Raw genomic sequence first — 19,598 nt, forward strand, 5'->3', positions numbered from 1 at the left:
TGGTCTTGCAGGCCTCCCTGCCTCATCCGATTTGTCCATGTCCCCTTAAATGAGCAAGAGGGAGGGAGGGAGGGAGGGAGGGAGGGAGGAAGGAAGGAAGGAAGGAAGGAAGGAAGGAAGGAAGGAAGGAAGGAAGGAAGGAAGGAAGGATGGACGGGCGGACGCATAGATGGACTTGTGAAAGTTGATAGCTCAAAAGAGGGGGTTCCCCAGATCCACACAGTGGTTTTCTCAAATATATTCTCTAGTCTTGAGGCCTTGAATAGGCACTTGAACCTCTCTGTATTTCCTTTCTTGATCTGCAAAGTAGAGACAATCAAACATAATCTGCTGGATGCTGGGACCATTAGAAACTCTGGGAAGGTTGCTAATAGAGGCACAGTCTGAAGGAGTTTATAAACATCCTGCAGCCAGTCCACCCATCCTCCTCACTCTCTTTTCCTTTCTTGAAGTCTCTGCCCAAATATGACCTTTTCTTAGAGTCCTTGCAGGCTCACTGACATACATGATACTCCTTCTGGTCCCTTTCTATTCTCTTATTCTCCTTCATTATTCCTCATTACAAAGCTCTCTCTTTAAGATCATCGTTGACATTCATCTTCTATTTGTTTCAGTATTTTTCATCAGTTGCAATGTGATTTCAAGATGCTATCTCCTTGTCTCATTGTTCTACTCTACACAGGGCTCACAACTAGCTATTGACTAACTACATAAAATTTTTTCCCCCAGTTTGCTTCCTGGGTGCCCATGCAACATTCTGACCGTGATGTCTTTGAACATCAATCTGACCAAAGAGTTGCCCATCTGTCACCTTCTCCAAAGTGCTTTTGTTTTTCTTTTGAAGAAGTTTCCTAGAAATACCAGATCTGGCACAAGTAAATCAAAGATTGGCGGAAGTTGACATGCATCCATTTCCTGTATGCAACCACTCTTGTGAGAGATGCTACAGAAGTTTGAGCAGCTGTGGTGGATCATCCCTATCCCAAACTAATGTTCTTCCACTAGGTCATGCTCTGATTACACTGTAGATACCAAGGGAGCTCATGAAATGTCAGGCCTGTGTGCTTTTCTTGCATGTTAGAAGACTTTGGGGTCAGTAAGCATTTCAGACATATGTGACTGGAGCAGAGAATTCTTGTGTCTCTAAGGATGGGGAGAGCACAGCTAAGCCTTCCCAAGAAAGTAAGATGCCCACATACACCACTGGGAAGGAGGAGAATATTGGTTTATGTTCTGCAGAGCTGTCTTATTTACAAAGACAGAACAAAAAGAACAGTAGGTGCAAAGGCACAGAGCAAATTTGAGTCCAGTCAGCCTGTTCTTTCATGCAAGAAGTGTCTGTAGCTCTTGAATATACAGACCTTTATGGAAATGAGACTCAAACACAGAAACAACAGAAGATTCTGGGCCAAAAAAGGCAGGAAAGGTTGATTAAGTGGTTTCATATCATCCACTAAGAATGTCTCCACAGAATCAATGCCACTTAGAACCCAAACCCCTCTTTCTGATGTATGACAGAGACCAAAGGTTCAGAGAATGTTATCATAGGAGGGCCAAACACCCCCCTCACATTGTGTGTGATAGTCACACCCTAATATCAGTGCTTGTCTTTTCAAGAGTCTGTCTTACTTTTCCACCAGTAGACAGATCCTCGGCCATTCCTGTCAGAGCAGCTTTGGGGTGAGGAAGAGCAGGAAGGGAGGAGAATTTCAGTATGGTGGTCACTGCACCTCTCACCCCCACCCCCACCACATTGCTTAGAGGCTCTTCCAGGGGAATATCCCAGGGCCTTGAGAAATCATCCCTTTTCACCAGCAAGGCAGACACTGTGCAGTCCCACATACAGTCATGCCTTCCCAAATAGTGGTGCAAACTCAAAAGACCCACATCAACATAGCTGTGGTTCCATTCATCCAGGTCAGGAAGTTTGTCACTGACACTTCCCCTAATTGAAAACAATTCCAGTCACTTGTCTGTTTCTCTTATCATCACCCACGGGGAAATCCCAAGCCACATATCTATAATTCATTTTAAGCAATTTTGGGGGGAGGAAGGACCTCCCCAGGAGTGTTTGGGTACCAAGAGGTCACACTTATCTCTTCTTAGCATTGTGAACCTTATAGATTGATATTTATGCTTAGCTGTACTAGACATTGTCATGGCTAAATCCTGTGATGCTGGAGAGCATGTGGTACTGTTAATCAAAACCAGGCTCTCATGCATGCAAAGTATATACTTTATAGTCCTTGGAACTATCTTCCTAGCCCCTTCAGTAACTTTTTTTTTCAGTGCTAGGGATCTGGCTTAGGATTTTTACACATGTAAGGTACATGCTGCATTGTGAAGTTATATCTCCAATACCGCTTAAGCAGCCTTTAAAATAAATTTTGAATATTTTATTCATTTGTAAAAGCAGAGTTCAGAACCTCCTTCCTTCCTGCACTCCCAGTGCTGTGAGTGTAGTTTGTGGGTGGTGTCTATGCACCAGAACCTTCTCCTCCACCAGGATCAGCTGTTTGTGGGCTGTGCTATTACAGCAACTCTGCTTGCATATGTAACCAGAACCAGAAGCTTCAGAGCCATAGAGGTCTGGTTATGGTAGAAAATGTCATGTTATTTGGAAGTCAAAAGAGAAAATAAACCACCAAAAAAAATGGTCAAAGTAGAGTCAGACCATGTCTTTAAGTATGCAATAAATGAGAAGCAGAATAATGATCAGAGAAAAGAAATCCCTTATAGGGATCACTGAGGGTATGGTGGTGGATTCCAGCAGCCAACTTGTGACCCAGTCCTAAGATAAACCCCCCCCCCCATCTCTCACAAATTGAGGTAAAGGATCCAGGCTACCAAGAACAGACACTTCCTATAGAAAACATGTTTAGAGAAGATTTGATATGGTTCATTAGAACTCAGTACTTGTTGCTATAGTTCTGTGCCTCTCCTGAGCTGCAAATCTCTTTGCTTCTGGAGAGGTGGAAGAGAGTAGGCTGCCTGCTCTCCATAGGTCTCCTCTCACAGTTCAAGTAAGAATGCATGAGGATCAGAAATGTCCTTATTTCTTTCTTTCCTTCCTTCTTTCTTTCTTTCCTTCCTTCCTTCCTTCCTTCCTTCCTTCCTTCCTTCCTTCCTTCTTTTTCCTTCTTTCTCTTTCTTTCTCTCTTTCTTTTCTTGGTGGAGATGGGTGAATGGGATCCTAGCAGCAGCATTCAGGGTCACTTACATTGGTCCTTGACACCAGCCTTACAGGTCCCATGATTTAGTGCTCTGTCCGAGCAATGTGGAAATTCTTGGACCCAGCGGTGCTGGGGTCAATCAGGGTTATACTTGGCAGCACTCATGGGAGCCTCACTCCTAAGTACCAATGCATCTTTTTCTAATCTCTGTCTCACACCAGAATGGACTCCAAATTACATCAGACCCCCTGATAGGTATCAGGATCAACCTGGGCTGACAAGCACCATACAACATTCCAAGGCATAGCAAGTAAAACCTCCAGTAAGACCAAATCAATGTGGAAGATACATGCTAGAAACACTAAGAACTACCACCCAGTGCCAAGCTAGGAAGAAGGGATCTCTGTAATTAAGGAAGAGCAGGTGAGCATCTTGCACGTATTGCTGTGACTAAGAATCAGCTAAGCTGCATTCAGAAATATGAGATGGACAGTAATCCCTTTGTATCACATGATAGACTCTGCTCATGAAGGTGGAATGAAAACACCTTAGGAGACAACATTCTTAAAGAAATTATCTAGGAATTCTAATTGTAACTCCAGAGCATAAAATTTTATAAGAACATCTGACTCCAAAGATATTCAAGACCAGTGCAATGATGGCTAGGGTGTCAGCCTTGTGCATCATAACCAATCCCTGGTTTGATCCCTGACATCTCATATGGTCCCTGAAGCACTACCACCAGGAATAATTTCTGAGTGCAGAGCCAGGAGTAACCCCCTGGAATCACAGGATGTGGGCCCCTAAACTAACAAAATAATAATAATAATAATTTTTAATTAAAAAATAAAAAACTAAAAATTGCATTCCCTAAATCTCAAATACAACTCAGATCAATACATGTAACAGCAATAAAAATGAGAAATGTATGTTAGTAGTAGTAAAAGGTATGTGGGTTGAGCCCCAGGTTCCTCTGCTTCCCAGACTAGTTTCCTCCCTGGCAAGTGACTGAACCAGATTTCCACTTAGTTATGAAACTTCCCTAGTTTCACCCCAATGGTGAACACCTGGATGACATCCGCTCTGCTGATTCCTTCCCATGCCTGTCACTATACAGCTTCCCCAGAAGAAAGATTTTAAATGGAAACTATAAAAAGAGAACTGAGAATGCCTCGACCAGGTCTTAAGCCTCTAGTTATTACCTTTTCTTTAGACCATAAACCAGTGCTTTAATTTTCTGGCAAATGATTTTGTTTTTTTTTCCTCATCACACATTCTCCTTGTTCAATAGAATACTGATGGCATAAAGAACTTGTTCGATAGACTCCTTGATGCTTGTGATTGGCATACCCAATATGTAGACTCTTAGACTTTATGAGTAACCCCTGACAGGTACAAGAAATCTTTGGGTCCCTTCTATCATAATTCCTTCATTAGATTTTCAGTAGAAGCATCAAAGGGTAAATAGATTGAAATTTTAAAAAAACTACAAGTGGAATTGAAAAAGTTCGCTGTAAATAATTTTGACTGTCGATGAGGTTGATGAAGAGTAGATATTTAAAATTTGCTGTTGATGAATTGAATATTTCCCACCATTAGGTCACATGATTGAGAGCAGACTTTATTTCACATGTGTTTTAAGTAGGTGACTTCCAGTAACTTGAGAAATTCTAATACCATACAAGGATGCTCAACTGTTCCTGTGTTACCCTAGCCATTCTAACTCTCAGCTGCAGATTTCAGAGTTTTGGAAGATGTTAACTATGGGTAACCTGAACAAAAAACTCAGCATTTGGGAGCCTTAATTAGATGTCAGAGGCTAGTACATTGTCCTTTGCTTGTCCCCAAATTTCTTTTTTCAGATAGAGTGAGCTTCCAGGCCTTGTCTTTGGAATACCTCCATAAATCTGACCATCACACCTGCAAAGCATTTTCCCTATTTGAGGTCTTCATCCAGCACATGCTCTCAGAGGTTTCTAAGGAGGGTCAGGTTAAGGTCACTAGCAGCACACGATTCGGAAGCAGCATAGGGGTGACCTGGTCCCGGTTATGTAACTTCTGCTCAATTTTCATTCCCATATGACTCCCAAAGCTGTGTGAAAATCTGCTCTTGCTGTGCTCATTATTAGAATCCAGAACTGTAAGGTACGTTGGAGGCAGCCTACACCTTCCGGGTTTTCAGATTGTAAAGGAACCCCTTCCCATCCTGCCTGTTCTCAGCTTTTCTCATCCGTGTGCTTATGAGACTGTGTGAGGGCACTTGTCCCACTTTGATTTAATCTCCTTAAGAAGGTAATTTATATATTTCATGGAGATGAGATTAGGCTTCTGATGATCTGATTATCAAAAATGCAAGACATGTTTCTTGCCTACATGATGCAGAGCGATGTATGAACCTTTGGGAGGCTCAGAAATAAGAGCTAAGCCCGTATCCTATTTGAGGCAAATGAATAAAAGACAGTGCTATGATTAAGAAAGTGGTGAAGTAAATTACATCCATAGGCAGCATGGTGAGAAAGTAAAGAGTTTCTTAAAATATTGATTACTGTCATGCCTCCCAGGTATAGGTTTGATGGTGATTTTAGGAACACGGAGACCCCATATCATTTTTCATTCATGCCTTTCATTAATTTTCTGCTTTCTCAAAGTCTTCAGGATGATAACATATATCATAGGAGAATGTAAAGAGAAAATCATAAAAATTATCTTAAGCTTACTTTGCTTTCTTTCTTGGCTCAACTTTCAAAATGCTTCAGGATGCTATTTGTATGTTCTTATTTTCAAATCATAATTTTTCATTGTATCTGATGGTTGGCTCTTTATTAGTTGTATGGTACTGGCTATCAAAATTGCCAGTCACTCTGTAGAGATGGTATAGTACATATATCTAGAGGTTGCATCTTTAATCACTGTTCACAAATATAAAAACCAAAGCACGTACATTGAGAGGGGAATATGACTTCTATGTTTTCAGAATGGTGTTAGGGTAGGCTTGTCTTCAATTCTTAAGAGTTTGGAACCTAGAGCAAATGGTGAGGGTATATTTGAGGTGAATGCTTCCACAGAATTTCTGATTGAATTCACTGGTTCTTTTTTCTTCTTGAGACCCTTTGGCATTGCCTTTGTCCATACGCTAAGGAAAATAATTTTTGAATTATCCAGAATAGAGAAAAATGCCATGCAATTTGCAATGTTCTCTATAAAACCTATAGCAAATTTTATGGTGATGTGTGGAAAGATGCATTAGGGTTTTTTTTACACAGGTTGATTTGATGTGTGAGTCAGCAAGGATGTTGCTTTCTTTTATTGATATATTATTATACATTCTCTAATTAGAAAAAAATTACCCTTCCTGATGGGGCCTCATGAAGTCCTTAACACAAGTACCTGAGTGGCCAGGCTAAGACTCGATGACGCTTAGTCAACAGCTATTTTCCATTAATCAATATACCTCATTTCTTCAGCCCATTAATAATCTCTAAACACAATTTTTCACTCTGACTTTTGACTCATAAAACAGAAACAAAGAGCAGATGTGATAGTGGTCTGAAGTTAACCAAATCCAGTCTTGTGGGGAGAAGGATACATTTGATGATTCATTTCTTATCATGTGTTTGCTATAATGGACATGAGTTATGGAGCACAGTAAAGAGTGATGCAGAGCACAAATAGTTCTTTAGTTAAACAAATGTTCTTCTGATGAAACATAGGGGTTTTAGGTCATGTGTAACATGGTCTTTTTCAAATACATTGTCCTAAGTAAATTGGATATGATATTTTACCTTATTCACACATCATTTCAACCAATTCACCCACATTTTCCTAAGGCTGTGAGGTGGATGAATATAAAATTGCCTGTAGCAGATTAACTTCTGTATTGTCTGTATTCCTTGGCTGCACCAACTCATCTAATCACGGTTTTTATAGGCATTGGGTCATTGTGTACTTTTTCTCTCACTTTTTCACAGCTGCTGAGACACAGATTTAGAAACACAATTAATCAAATTTAGTTTCTGAACTTTTACTTTAGCATTCCTGTTGCTGCACGATGTCTCCTGATAAATTGTCTCTAAGGTACAAAATTCGAAATAATTTTACTTCATCCCAAACATGCGCTTCTGATACGGAATGCCTGAAGTGGGGGGCTTCCCTGCATGATTCCTCAAGAACCTCAGGCTTTCTTCCTTGTTGCCTAAGCATCACTGTGAAAACAAACAATTTAGAAGCAATTGCTGTGAACATCTGTTTGAGAGTTGGCAACAAGCAAAGTTCATGAACTCCTAGAAAGCCTAGTAATATGATGAATATAATTAAAATGCATCTGGTTGGGCTATAAACAAATAAAGCCAATAAAGAAAATAAGATTCGTAAAACTTAGAAGTCACGAAAAATTAATATTTTTAAATTATATTTACCATATATGCATTTCTATTCTAAAATGGATTAAAGAAGTTAGTAGTGTATGGATGTTTTTTAGATGACCTCCTCTTAACGCATCATTTTCTTTAAGCCAATCCTGTCCACAGAGCCACAAGTGGGACTTGAGGTTCTATTATACAATGAACAGGTTTGACAGGCCGTTGACTTGCTAGCCATGCTATTGCCACTAAACTTCAAGTTCTAGCCATTTTTTTCTTTTCTTTTCTTTTTTGTCCTTTTTTTTATTTTCTTTGCAGAAGACCATCAAATGAATTGTCACAATGCTCGAATCATGCAAGACTCTGAGAAGGATGACAACAATAATGATGAGTATGACAACTATGATGAGCTGGTGGCCAAGTCCCTGCTCAATCTGGGCAAGATTGCTGAGGATGCAGCCTACCGGGCCCGGACTGAGTCAGAAATGAACAGCAATACCTCCAATAGTCTGGAAGATGACAGTGACAAAAATGAAAACCTGGGTCGGAAAAGCGAATTGAGTCTAGACCTCGACAGCGATGTGGTGAGAGAAACCGTGGACTCCCTCAAATTGTTAGCACAAGGGCACGGTGTGGTGCTCACAGAAAACATGAATGACAGAAGTTATGCTGACTCCATGTCTCAGCAAGACAACCGGAACATGAATTATGTCATGTTAGGAAAGCCTATGAACAATGGTCTCATGGAGAAGATGGTGGAGGAGAGCGATGAGGAGGTGTGCCTAAGCAGCCTGGAGTGCTTGAGGAACCAGTGTTTTGACCTGGCCAGGAAACTGAGCGAGACCAACCCGCAGGAGAGGAGCCAGCAGCAGAACATGAACATCCGCCAGCACGGCCGGCAAGAGGACGACTTCCCAGGAAGGACGCCGGACAGGAACTACTCGGACATGATGAACCTGATGAGGCTGGAGGAGCAGTTGAGTCCCAGATCTAGAACTTTCTCCAGCTGTGCTAAGGAGGATGGGTATCACGAAAGAGATGATGACACCACTTCTGTGAACTCGGACAGGTCTGAGGAAGTGTTTGACATGACCAAGGGAAACTTAACTCTCCTTGAGAAAGCCATTGCTTTGGAAACTGAGAGAGCAAAGGCCATGAGGGAGAAAATGGCAATGGAAGCCGGCAGGCGGGACACTATGAGGTCCTATGAGGAGCAGTCTCCAAGACAACTCCCTGGGGATGAGAGAAAGCCTAAATCCAGTGACAGCCATGTCAAAAAGCCATACTATGGTAAAGGTAATATTTCTACCTAACGTAAGTTGACTCATGAAAACATGAGCTAAAGTAAGAGATATTCATTGTAGTCTCCAATGAAAGTATACAACACACTAAACTATACCTCTAATGCATATTTCTTAGGATTAATTCCAGAATAATATTTGGTGCTATGTGTCTGAAAAGCAAATGAGATATTTGTCTGGGAAGTAAACCAAAATAGTTCAATGTCATATTATCAGAGCAGGTGAATAATCTTTTAGCGGGAAATTCACGCCTTGGAAAGATAGGGTTAGAGCAGAAACACATGTGATAGAAAATCTTGGCTGTACCTGAGCTTTTATAAATGAACTGCTATCTATTCTGAGTGGCAAGGTTTTATGTAACAATTAGTCAATCAGGAGTGAAGCATGTCTTCTATAAATTGGATGGGGTAGGTGGCATCGTGATTTATAAAATTATCATCAAATGACAGTTATTGATGAAACCGCCCCCATAGAAAACATCCCTGATAGAAATTGAACAGTAACAGAATGACCGATAACATAAGACAAGGGCAGTGACTGCACATTAATTATCTTAAGATAGTAAGTAATGGGATCCATTTGCTATGCAAGGCATGATGTGTCCTGGACTGAGATCAATACTAATTTCTTTAGTATATTCATTCCCCTCACTGATTCCATTCCTCTGTGGAAACAGCCATGGTTCTTTAGAAACAACAGAAAAATACCAATATGGTAGTTTTAACTAGGTTTTTATTTATGGAATATTTCAGCACATATCTGCATGTATCTAACCACATATCTTATAGTAAATGTAAAAAATATAGTTATCTATTCCCAACATGAGTGATTCACTTTGTTTTTGCAATCATGATTGTGTCCACTTTATAATATGAGGTGGTTTATCACTTAATTTTGTGTAAAAACTTGGTGCTGTACATCTCTCAATTGCAAGACTCTGAAAGGCCATTTCAAGAATGAAATTAGTGATTCTTTAAATCCTTTTCTATTATTTCTCCACCCAGAATCCCCACCCCCCAAAAATTTGTTTTGTATTTTATTCTATTTATTATAAAAATCAAGTGGGTTTTTTTTGGGGGGGGTGCTGTGGATCTGATAATGAAGTCATAAATTTGGTCTGAAAATCAATTGTAAAAATGTCAAATAATCAGAAAGTCTTCAATTTTTTTGTTGTTGTTATTTTTGGGACATAGGTGTGTATTCTCCTCTCAATGTGTGTACGTCTCCAATGGCAAGTAGGGCATTACTCAAACCAAATTTCAATTGGAGATGAACTTAGCCAGACACTCAACTGGATTCTAACTCTTGTCCTTTCAGGGGGGCTGGCTATAGACTCTTAAAGAGGCAGTCACTCTTTTCCCTGAGGGGTTTGCTCTTCCTACAGACAACAGCCTCATAACAATGAAGCATCAGACTCACTTTGAGTGTGTTAGAAATGACATAGAATATATGTTTTTAAGTATGCTGTTTTCTAGAGAAATTTTCAGATGAGTTTTGAGAATTATATAGGAAGAGTGCTATTTTTTTATGGATTGCTTAGTAAACAATTACATATAAAGCTTCTATTCCAGAATTATGTAGGGGGGGTTATTTTATAGTGGGGTCTTGGCATTGAGAAATTTAGTGACCTACTATGGAAATGAGCTCCTTTGAATTTGCAGGTTCTGTGTTGCCATGGCTTCTTTGGTTTCTGTGGTCCCTTGCAACCCAGATGCTTTCTGTAGATTTTGACTCATTTTGTTTTGCTATGGTTGTTGTCTCGCTTTGCTTTGTCTTTTGCAAAATTGGAAGTCAATCATTTGTTTTCCTTAAATGAATCAGAATAGAATAGTAATATGCAAAATAATAAATAAATAGGGGCTGGAGCAATAGCACAGCGGGTAGGGCGTTTGCCTTGCACATGGCCAAAACGGGTTCAATTCCCAGCATCCCATATGGTCCCCTGAGCACCACCAGGGGTAATTCCTGATTGCAGAGCCAGGAGTAACCCTTGTGGATCACCAGGTATGACCAAAAAGGAAAAAATATAAATAAAAATAAAATAAATGAACAAATAAAAAATGCACCTCTTCCCTGAAAATGGGGTCTCTATTAGGAATTTGAATTTTCTGAATTGGAAAGCACTGATTTCTATCACCTCCTCAAAATTTTTCTAGAACTTCCTCTTCTAATTAAAGTTGGCTTATGTTTTCATCATACTCCACATTATTCCCAAGTTTCTTTTCAAGGTATCTGTGGCTATACTAATAGTCAAATAACTAAAGCAGAGGAAAGCAAGAAAAGCACACACACATACACACACACACACACACACACACACACTTATTTAAAAAGAGAGACAGAGACAGAAAGATATTGGATATGATACAAACATGGCAGTGAACACTTCTACAATAAAATTTAGAAAATTTATAGCCTCTCTCTTCATTTTCTTTATTATTTCATTAAGGTGGAGAGAATACTCATATCAACCTTATTCATACAAAGTCTCCTTAAAATGATTTAAATGTAAATGAGTAATGTTATCCAAATCTTAAATTAAAGTAAAATTGTTCATGGTGATACTCCATTTTTCTTCTCCTCCAATATCTACTACAAAGGCAGAAAGGGGAGAAAGCTCAATTCGGTGCACAATCTGTTTTTCTGGATATACTTGCAAGGTTTTTTTGTTGAATCGTTGGTCTGTTTGCTTGTTCAGTTGCTTTGTGTCTATTCATATGTTTGCTTTCGAGATGAATTGGGGTTGCAAGACTTAAGAAAGCAATGGCAAAGGTGTAAGGACCCACCTTCTTGGCACTCATGCATCGAGAGGAGATTATGCCCTTGTGGTCTTCCAAAACAGGACTTGGTTCTGAACCACATTGTTTTAATACACATCTGTGTTTAACTTATGACCCCTTCTAAATCTGTGAAACAATAGAATTCATTGGGAAATTGTAACTGTTCTGATGAAAAAGAGTCATTTAATAATTAAGAACAGCTTTATTTACTTTTTTGTCTTGTAAAAGTTATTTGTATCTAGTCAAGACTATATCTCTAGTTCATTATTTTAAATCAGTATTTTCCTTTGGAACTATTATTGCACTCTTGTTATTTTATATTTATACTGATTAAATTAAACCACTTAGGGTGATGAAATTACTCAAAAGGCTGTTAGATTTTTAGGTTGCATCTGCAAGAAAACCTCCAAGAAGATATTTAGAAATGAAAGTCACAACAGCATTATTTTAGATTTGTTTTCAGAGTTTATGACCAAGAAGTACTGAGAAGAACACAGTGACATTTGTTCCCGGGATATTTCCCTTATTCTATTCTAAGTGTATGTAAATGATTTTAGCAGGAAAATATTTAATAATAATTTTTTTAAAAAATTAAGCAGACTCTCTTACTAAGTATAAAAAATGATTCTTAACCAAAAGTAAAATGTGTTTTATGGTTCTAATGATTGGCTTGGATAGTGAGGTCTCAACATAAAAGAATTAAAGTTCTAATAAAGTGTTAGCTATTTTATCCCCTGAATCAAATCATAGCAGTCACTCTCAATTGATGATCTGTACAACTGGTTTTCAAAAACTGACTTAGAAATAGTTTTTCATGCACTTGTAATGCTATTTGGTCTGAACTTTATCTTAGAAATATTTTCTGGAGTTTTTTCTGCACGTGTATGTCAATTCTAAGTAGAGAAATAATTTTATTAGTGATAACATTGCATTTCTGGCATCTGGCATTCAAGTTTGGACCAAATGTTTGCTCTGCTCCTCCCTGGACTGGTATTACAGAGAGCCAAAGGGCCGTTTAAGACCATTACTTTTTAATTTTGTTATGCATGCACAGCATTATAAGAGCCTTCCTCTGGTTCCAAGTACAGATGAAGAAATCTAAACAAACGGTTGCTGCAGCAGCTTCTGAAACATTTTTGATTGCCTATCACCTCTGTCAGGTGGGATTTCCACCATTTTGGCCATTTGCTTACAGTGCCTTCTGAGAGATCAGCTAATTTTCAGAAAAGCGCTGAATTAGTATGCTATGGAACAGTGTTGCAAGAGAATAAATTTCAACACCAGTAAAATTTTGCTACTGATAGCATATACCATCAGAGCACTCTGTAAGAAAGAAATTCCACCTCCAATGTTTGGATGGCATTATGTTCCCTGGTTGAGTCTCATGGAGCAATTTGCTGAACGATCATGCTACAGTTTGTTCTCTAAGAAGGTCACTGTTTCATCTTATTTACTTTGATTTCTTTGAGCAACACAGCTTATCATGTAACACACGGGAAAATAATTAATCAAGAGTTAAGGTAGGGATAGTCGATTTTGTTTTCCTCTAGTTTAAAAAGTAAAATATCTTGTGATTTGTGATCACACTGTTTAAGGTTTTAAAAAAATTGCCCCAAACCAAAGAAGTATGCAAAAGTCTGATGTCACAGCCTGTCCCGACACCTGCTTTGTTTCTTGATGTAGCAAGGTCTCTTCAGATTGTTAAGTTTCACATTTGTCTTCAATTGGTATTTTAAAAAAAAAAAAAGTTCATTCTCTTGACACCTGTTGTCGCTTTTAGATCCCTCGAGAACAGAAAAGAAAGAGAGCAAGTGTCCAACCCCGGGGTGTGATGGAACTGGCCACGTAACTGGGCTTTACCCGCATCATCGCAGCTTGTCTGGATGCCCGCACAAAGATAGGGTCCCTCCAGAAAGTAAGTCCGTGTGTCACCCATGCCCTTGGGAGCACACACACACACACCTGTAAATCTGTTTCCATCATCCCTCTTGCCTTTTGTCATTTCCATCTTACAGCTCAGTGCAAACTTACTTGACTAGGCCCCTACCTATCTTGATGAGCAGCCCACGTAGGATCAGTGGGTCCACCCATGCCCCCAGAATCTAACCCTCCACCTCAGGCACAGTGTTTCCTGAGTATCATTTGTCTGCTAGCTCAGCCCTAGGATAGCGGCTCACCACAGGTGTTCTTCTTGCAGCACAGCTCCCAACAGACAGGCCTGGGTGCTAATTCGTAACTGCATTTCTAACTTGCTCTGTGACTGCAGGCAGCTCACTTCTTTCCTTCTCTGCTCACAGAGTACAGCGTTGGACACAGTCTCTATGATATCCCTACCAGCACTAAACTTTCTATGATGAAACCCCTACCCCCTACCACCCCGGGCCCAAAAAAAAAAAAAAACCCTTGAGATTTCTTTTGCCCAATTATCTGGACTTCTAAATATATCTGAATATATATTCATACTTATGTTTTATTGCATTTTACTTGTAAAGACACTTTCAGGTCAATGTGGTCCCAACAATAAAGTCTCAAATAGGGTGAAATTAAATGTGTGGGTCTTAATCTCCCACATTTGTTTTAAATAGTTAGGTGCAGAGATGATATCATCTATCTATGAAAACAATTGATTTTATTTCAGAATTGTGCACTTTTTCCCCCTTTCTCTCATCCCATAAACTATGCCTTCTATTTAAATGCAATAAAAATTGAGGACTCAGAGTGTACTGGAATGGGGAAAAGCACTTTTTTTCTAACCAGACTCTCTGTGTTTCAAAATCTGATGCTTTCAAGTCTTAGGTATGTTGAGGATTCATCTCACAATCTGAGACAGTTTTTAGTGGGGAACATGTCAAGACTTGACTTGAGATGTGACACGGTGATCAGCTGATCATGTGGAAGAACTTTTGAGGAGGGTCCCCTTAGAATGGGTTACTTGGGAATATTAAGAAGGAAATCTGTCAGAACAGAGAAAAGTTCAGAAGAGTAGCTGAGGTAGAGAAAGTGGGTTTTAGCTGAACATATTCAGGCGAAATATTTTTTAGAAGCATTTATGGCACCAGGTTCTCAACTGGCTGTTAAAAATACAAAACCCACATTTTTGGAACTGCTTGTGCACCAGTGGAAGCGCTGTGAACAGGAAAGAATTTGAGTGCAAGGTTCCGCCCGTGTGTTACATGAGCAGAAAGACAGCATGGTCTGACCTCAGCAGCTTCCGTTTCCTGAGCACTCGTGGTGCTTGATTCACACCCACACACACTAACTCATTTGATCCCCAATGAGGCCTGCAGGGGCATGTGGGTCCTGGTTTTCAGATGAGGAAAACGAGGATCAATGTGTCCTTCTCTTTCCAGGAATGGGTAGCACAAAGCCTGGCAAATTGAGGATGTTCCATAATTTTTAAAACTAATCTGAGCAGGTACCAACTTGCCAAAGTAAGTAGCTGAGCTCAGAATCCTATCCCTCTCTGTCTCAATCCCAAGCCCTTCTTTGTCTGCTGACACCAGGCTGGATATTCCCGTTTCACTCCTCACCAGCTAGGTATGTGACATCGGGCAGTACTGCTATCTGTACCTCGTTTTTTTTTCCTCATTTACGAAATGAGACATTATGACCAAGCACAACGTTTTAAGGATGAACTTCTTTATGCGATTTTTCATTCAAACATAAGTTTTCACCTTCCAAGTCAAATACCAGCTCGCTTTCATGGCTGAGAAATATCTTGGCTCCATATTCTTGCAGGGAGAGTCTAAGCATGGCAGAACTCTGGGCTGTGTCTGACAGGTGTCCCTTGGCATGTGCATACATACCCTGAGTCAGATCCCTTGGCACACCTTAGCCCATGCGGAAGGTGATATCCTCTTCTACACTAACCACACAGAGCCTTTCAGGAACTACAGACAATTATTCCCAAATATTTGCTAAGGGTTTTGTAATAGTATCACAAAATTACAATAATAATAGTAATAATAATAATATACACTACAAAATTACATCTTTTTTCTCTAACTGTTTTTGGGGATAATTGGACCTAGTCATCATTTCTGTTCTCTTGAATTTAGTATAATAGTATGATACCTACTCACCTCCAGTTTGCGACACACTGTGTTAGGAGTGCAAGGGACACACTGTTGAATAAAACACAGACTGAGCCCCTGAAAGCTCCTAGCCCAAATAAGTAAGGGGCATGATGAGCCCAAGAGAAAATGAGACATTGAATGATAGAGGTCGGCAACATGCCCTGAGAGGTCAGAGATGATGGTCTCCCAGAGCTACGAAATCTTTGCTAAGCTAATGCTTAGCTGATTATGTGCTGGAGAGAAGAAACCCACATCCATGGAATTTTTGGAAAACTTTTATAATAGTCCATATGGGTAATCAGGGTATAATGAAAGCAGGAAGCAGAGGGCCAGAAGGACTGGGATAACTTGGAGATGCATCCCAGAGACAGGCTGGCAGAACTCTTTGTGCTGGAGGAGGGAGGTTGAGATGAGCAGAGGCTCTTTGCCTCCATAAGCAGTATGGATCATTCCACCAAAGACAGATACAGGAGGTTAAGAAATGGGTTCTAAAGAAGCTGATGAGATAGGACAGTAGGAGAGTGGGTAGCTGACAAGGTTCAATCCTGGCAACATACATGTCCCCCTCATCCCCCCTTCCCAAAATCCACGAAGAGTAATTCCTGAATGCAGATCCAAAAGTAAGCCCTAAGCACTGCCACATGTGCACCACCTCCCTCCCCAAATTAATGAACCCAGGGAGCAGAATAAATGACCTGATTTTTTCCCCTCTGATTACTGGAAGTGCCAGTAAACTTTCAGGAGAACTGGCCTAGAGAACAGAGGGTCAGGTGCTCAGAGACTAGCTATATCTGCCCTTGAGCACTGCAAGTAGAAATAGAATGCAATTGTCCAGAGAGGAGACATAAAGAGAACAAATGAGGAGCAAAGATGGGAGAATTGAGCACCATGCAGAGAAAGGTAAAGTAGGAGAAGTTAAGACCAAGATGATCAATGTAGACAGCAAGCACCAAGAGAGGTCAGTATTTTGGAAAAGGGCCCATATATAATAAGTATGTCCAAGGCCCAAAGAAATTCAATAGAAAGGACTAAAGGGATCAGTAGTTAGCACAGCAGGTAGGGCGTTTGCCTTGCACGCAGCCAACATGGCCAACCCGAGTTCAATTCCTCCGCCCCTCTCGGAGAGCCTGGCAAGCTACCGAGAGTATCCGATATGCCAGACACAGTAACAACAAAGTCTCCAATGGAGACGTTACTGGGCCCGCTCGAGCAAATCGACGATCAACAGGAGGGCCTTTACCTTTACCTTACCTTTTTATTTAAAAGATAGCATTAGCATGGAATAAAAGTTATAAACGAGTCAGCGGGCTCAGTAATATGCCTGGGGTTGAGGAAATAGTATAGCATAGAATTCTGATCTCAGAGCTGAATCTCAAGATGGTGATGGCAAAGAATCCAGTCTCCAGGAACAAGGAGAGAGACACATGTGAGGTCTATATCCTATAAACAAGCATGAAGGATGTCTGCTCTCTTCAGGGAAGACTTTATATTTTAAATGTTTAGCATAAAAGGAAAGAAAATATGTATATTGATTTGAGAGGACAGCCATGCCATGAAAGGTTGCATGGAGGCAATCCCAGGACAGGAAAGCTGTGTAAAGAATGAATAACAAGTCAACCAAGGCCCTGCAAGAAAGGGAAGAGAACAGGAGAGGAAGATGGAAAAGATGGATTTTGGAGGGAGGAGGGATACACTTATCGAACAGGAACTGGATCTGGAGTCCCCCAGGAATGAGACTTCCTGGAATTCTATAGCAGCCTAGCCCCAAACAGAATCATAGCTCAAGATGAGCTGCTTACATTTGACAGCTGTTTACTTAACCTCATCTATGTGTGAAGAGTTAGAACGGTGCTAAAGGTTAGACCCAACTGAGCTTTATTTCTAAGTAGCACACCAGAAGTGAGGAGATCAGATGTGGGCTCAGGAAATGATGGCATCATGCTAAAACAAAATATTGATTTCAGGGCAGGGAGAGGTTTTTGTTTGAGAGAGAAGTAGCAGTAAGAACTATGCTGTGGAATCTGCATGAGTGGGCTGTGTTTTCAGGGGCTCTTCCATGTGTTCACAGGGTCCTTAGGTAACCCCTCTGCTAGCTCTTCCTGCCACGTGATTCTCCTGGAATTTGTAGACAGCTGCCCCAGGACTGAAGCTGCTTGTCCATTCTCCTGACTTTCTTCTCTCAACACTTCCACCCCTCACAACTCTCCCCCACCCAATCCAGAGCCTTGGAGTATTCCTCCCCCCCCCCCCCCCCCCCCGCCAAGAAAGAACCTGTGAAGAACCTGTGCTGACAGCTGAGGCCCATCTCCCCTGCAGGGTGAATCTAAATGGTATCTTCTGACAGCAGGTCTGGGCATCTTTGCACTACAGGAACCATAGTCCTGCTGCCTCCCACTTGCTGATTTCACATCATCAGCTGCAGAGCTGATTTTTAGCTCATTCCATTTTAAGAATAATAAAATACTTATGTACCAAAAAAATCCCTTAATTCCTAGCTGAAAGGCTTGTAGTTAACTCACTTTATTTTAAAATAAGGTTTGGGATTCTCTATTCACCCATGACCACCACACCTTCATAATATCTGTGTTTCCAAAGCATAGGCATGTTTTATTTTTAATGACCAATCTACGTGCTGTTACATGGCTAATCAAAACCCGGTGCTTTTCTATGGGAGCATTGGGGGGGGGAGTGTGGGCGGGGGGGGGACCCTTGCCTTCCTATTTCATCTGAAACAACTTGACCTCCACAGCTCCCTGGCCACGCACCTGCTTTGCATGCCAATTAGAGTGAGGGCAAGACGACCTTCTTTTTCTTCCTACATGTGTTTCCCTGACCATGCCCATCACAAAACGTGTGCAGGACTGTCTGTTGTAAACTAACCCAGCCTCTGTGAAAATGATTGCATATACTTGTAACTGGGACCATTTCTGTGTTTTAATGCTGGGCTGTTTTCTCTGCCTCTCCTTGTCAAGTTCTTGCCATGCATGAAAATGTTCTCAAGTGTCCTACTCCGGGCTGCACAGGGCGAGGGCATGTAAATAGCAACAGGAACTCGCACCGAAGGTAAGCACAGCGCCCTGCATTTTCTGCTGTGGGGAAGCCAGTTCCCGGGCAGCTTGACCCTCCCTCAGCCTTTGGGAGCGCATGTACATGACTTTCCTGCCCCGGCAGGCAGGCAGGCAGGCAGGCCAGGCATTTAGAGAGTAGAGAGACTGCCATCCGTAATGCATGGAACTTCAAACTCTTGGAGCCCCTTTCACGGAGGGGAATTTCTTAGTGGTCCTGTTCACCTTGTCGTGGTGGGGTAGCAGTCCCCCAAAAGCGGGCCTTCCTCGAACGGAGACCTTACCTATTTGCAGTGAGTGGAGGGGAGTTCTTATGGTCTTTGGGGTAAAGAAAGGACTATCCTATAGACATCATGCTGGGGTGGGAATTGAAATACACAGATTGCCAGATACTATGGATTGCCCCCACCCTGCAGAAACCTCGGTTTTGGGGAAATGAACATCATTAAGAACTTTCACATTACAAACATGCTGGTTGGGCAATGCATGGGCTGATAGGTAAATTGACTCTATGGCTATCAATAAGCATGTTCAGAATTATACTTCGTTCTTGACAAGTTCTCTTTCCTTATCCTATTCCAATTTTTACTTATTTCAGTTAAATACAATATTTCAGTTCATATCAGAGACTTTTTTTCTCAAAAGCCAAAAAAAATACGATTCTACTATCATTTGTCTTAGAACCTTATAGATTTAGTGTCACCAGTTCATATGAAACTCTGAGTGGAAGAAACGATCACAAATTTCACTTTCACATTTGCATGTTTGCCTGGTAAATTTTGTTGCTTATGTGAAAATAATGAGACCAGTTAGAATTCTTTGCTCATCAGAGACTTTCCTGGGCT

General features: G+C 40.8%; 1 protein-coding gene across 22 annotated transcripts in view; it reads left to right on the forward strand.

Moving 5' to 3' along the window:
* The window catches only part of MYT1L (myelin transcription factor 1 like), a 501,918-nt gene that overhangs the window by 380,463 nt on the left and 101,857 nt on the right, over positions 1–19,598 (forward strand). For 16 of the 22 annotated variants that reach the window (XM_056128242.1, XM_056128237.1, XM_056128238.1 and 13 more), the window contains 3 exons: positions 7,850–8,827; positions 13,393–13,527; positions 18,661–18,751. In XM_056128242.1, coding sequence (XP_055984217.1) covers positions 7,850–8,827; positions 13,393–13,527; positions 18,661–18,751 — 1,204 coding nt within the window. The remainder of the gene's footprint in view (positions 1–7,849; positions 8,828–13,392; positions 13,528–18,660; positions 18,752–19,598) is intronic. The other 6 variants (XM_056128265.1, XM_056128350.1, XM_056128342.1 and 3 more) reach the window with 3 other exon arrangements.

Source organism: Sorex fumeus, unplaced genomic scaffold (genome assembly GCF_029834395.1).
Source record: "Sorex fumeus unplaced genomic scaffold, SorFum_2.1 ptg000006l, whole genome shotgun sequence".
NCBI lineage: Eukaryota > Metazoa > Chordata > Mammalia > Eulipotyphla > Soricidae > Sorex > Sorex fumeus.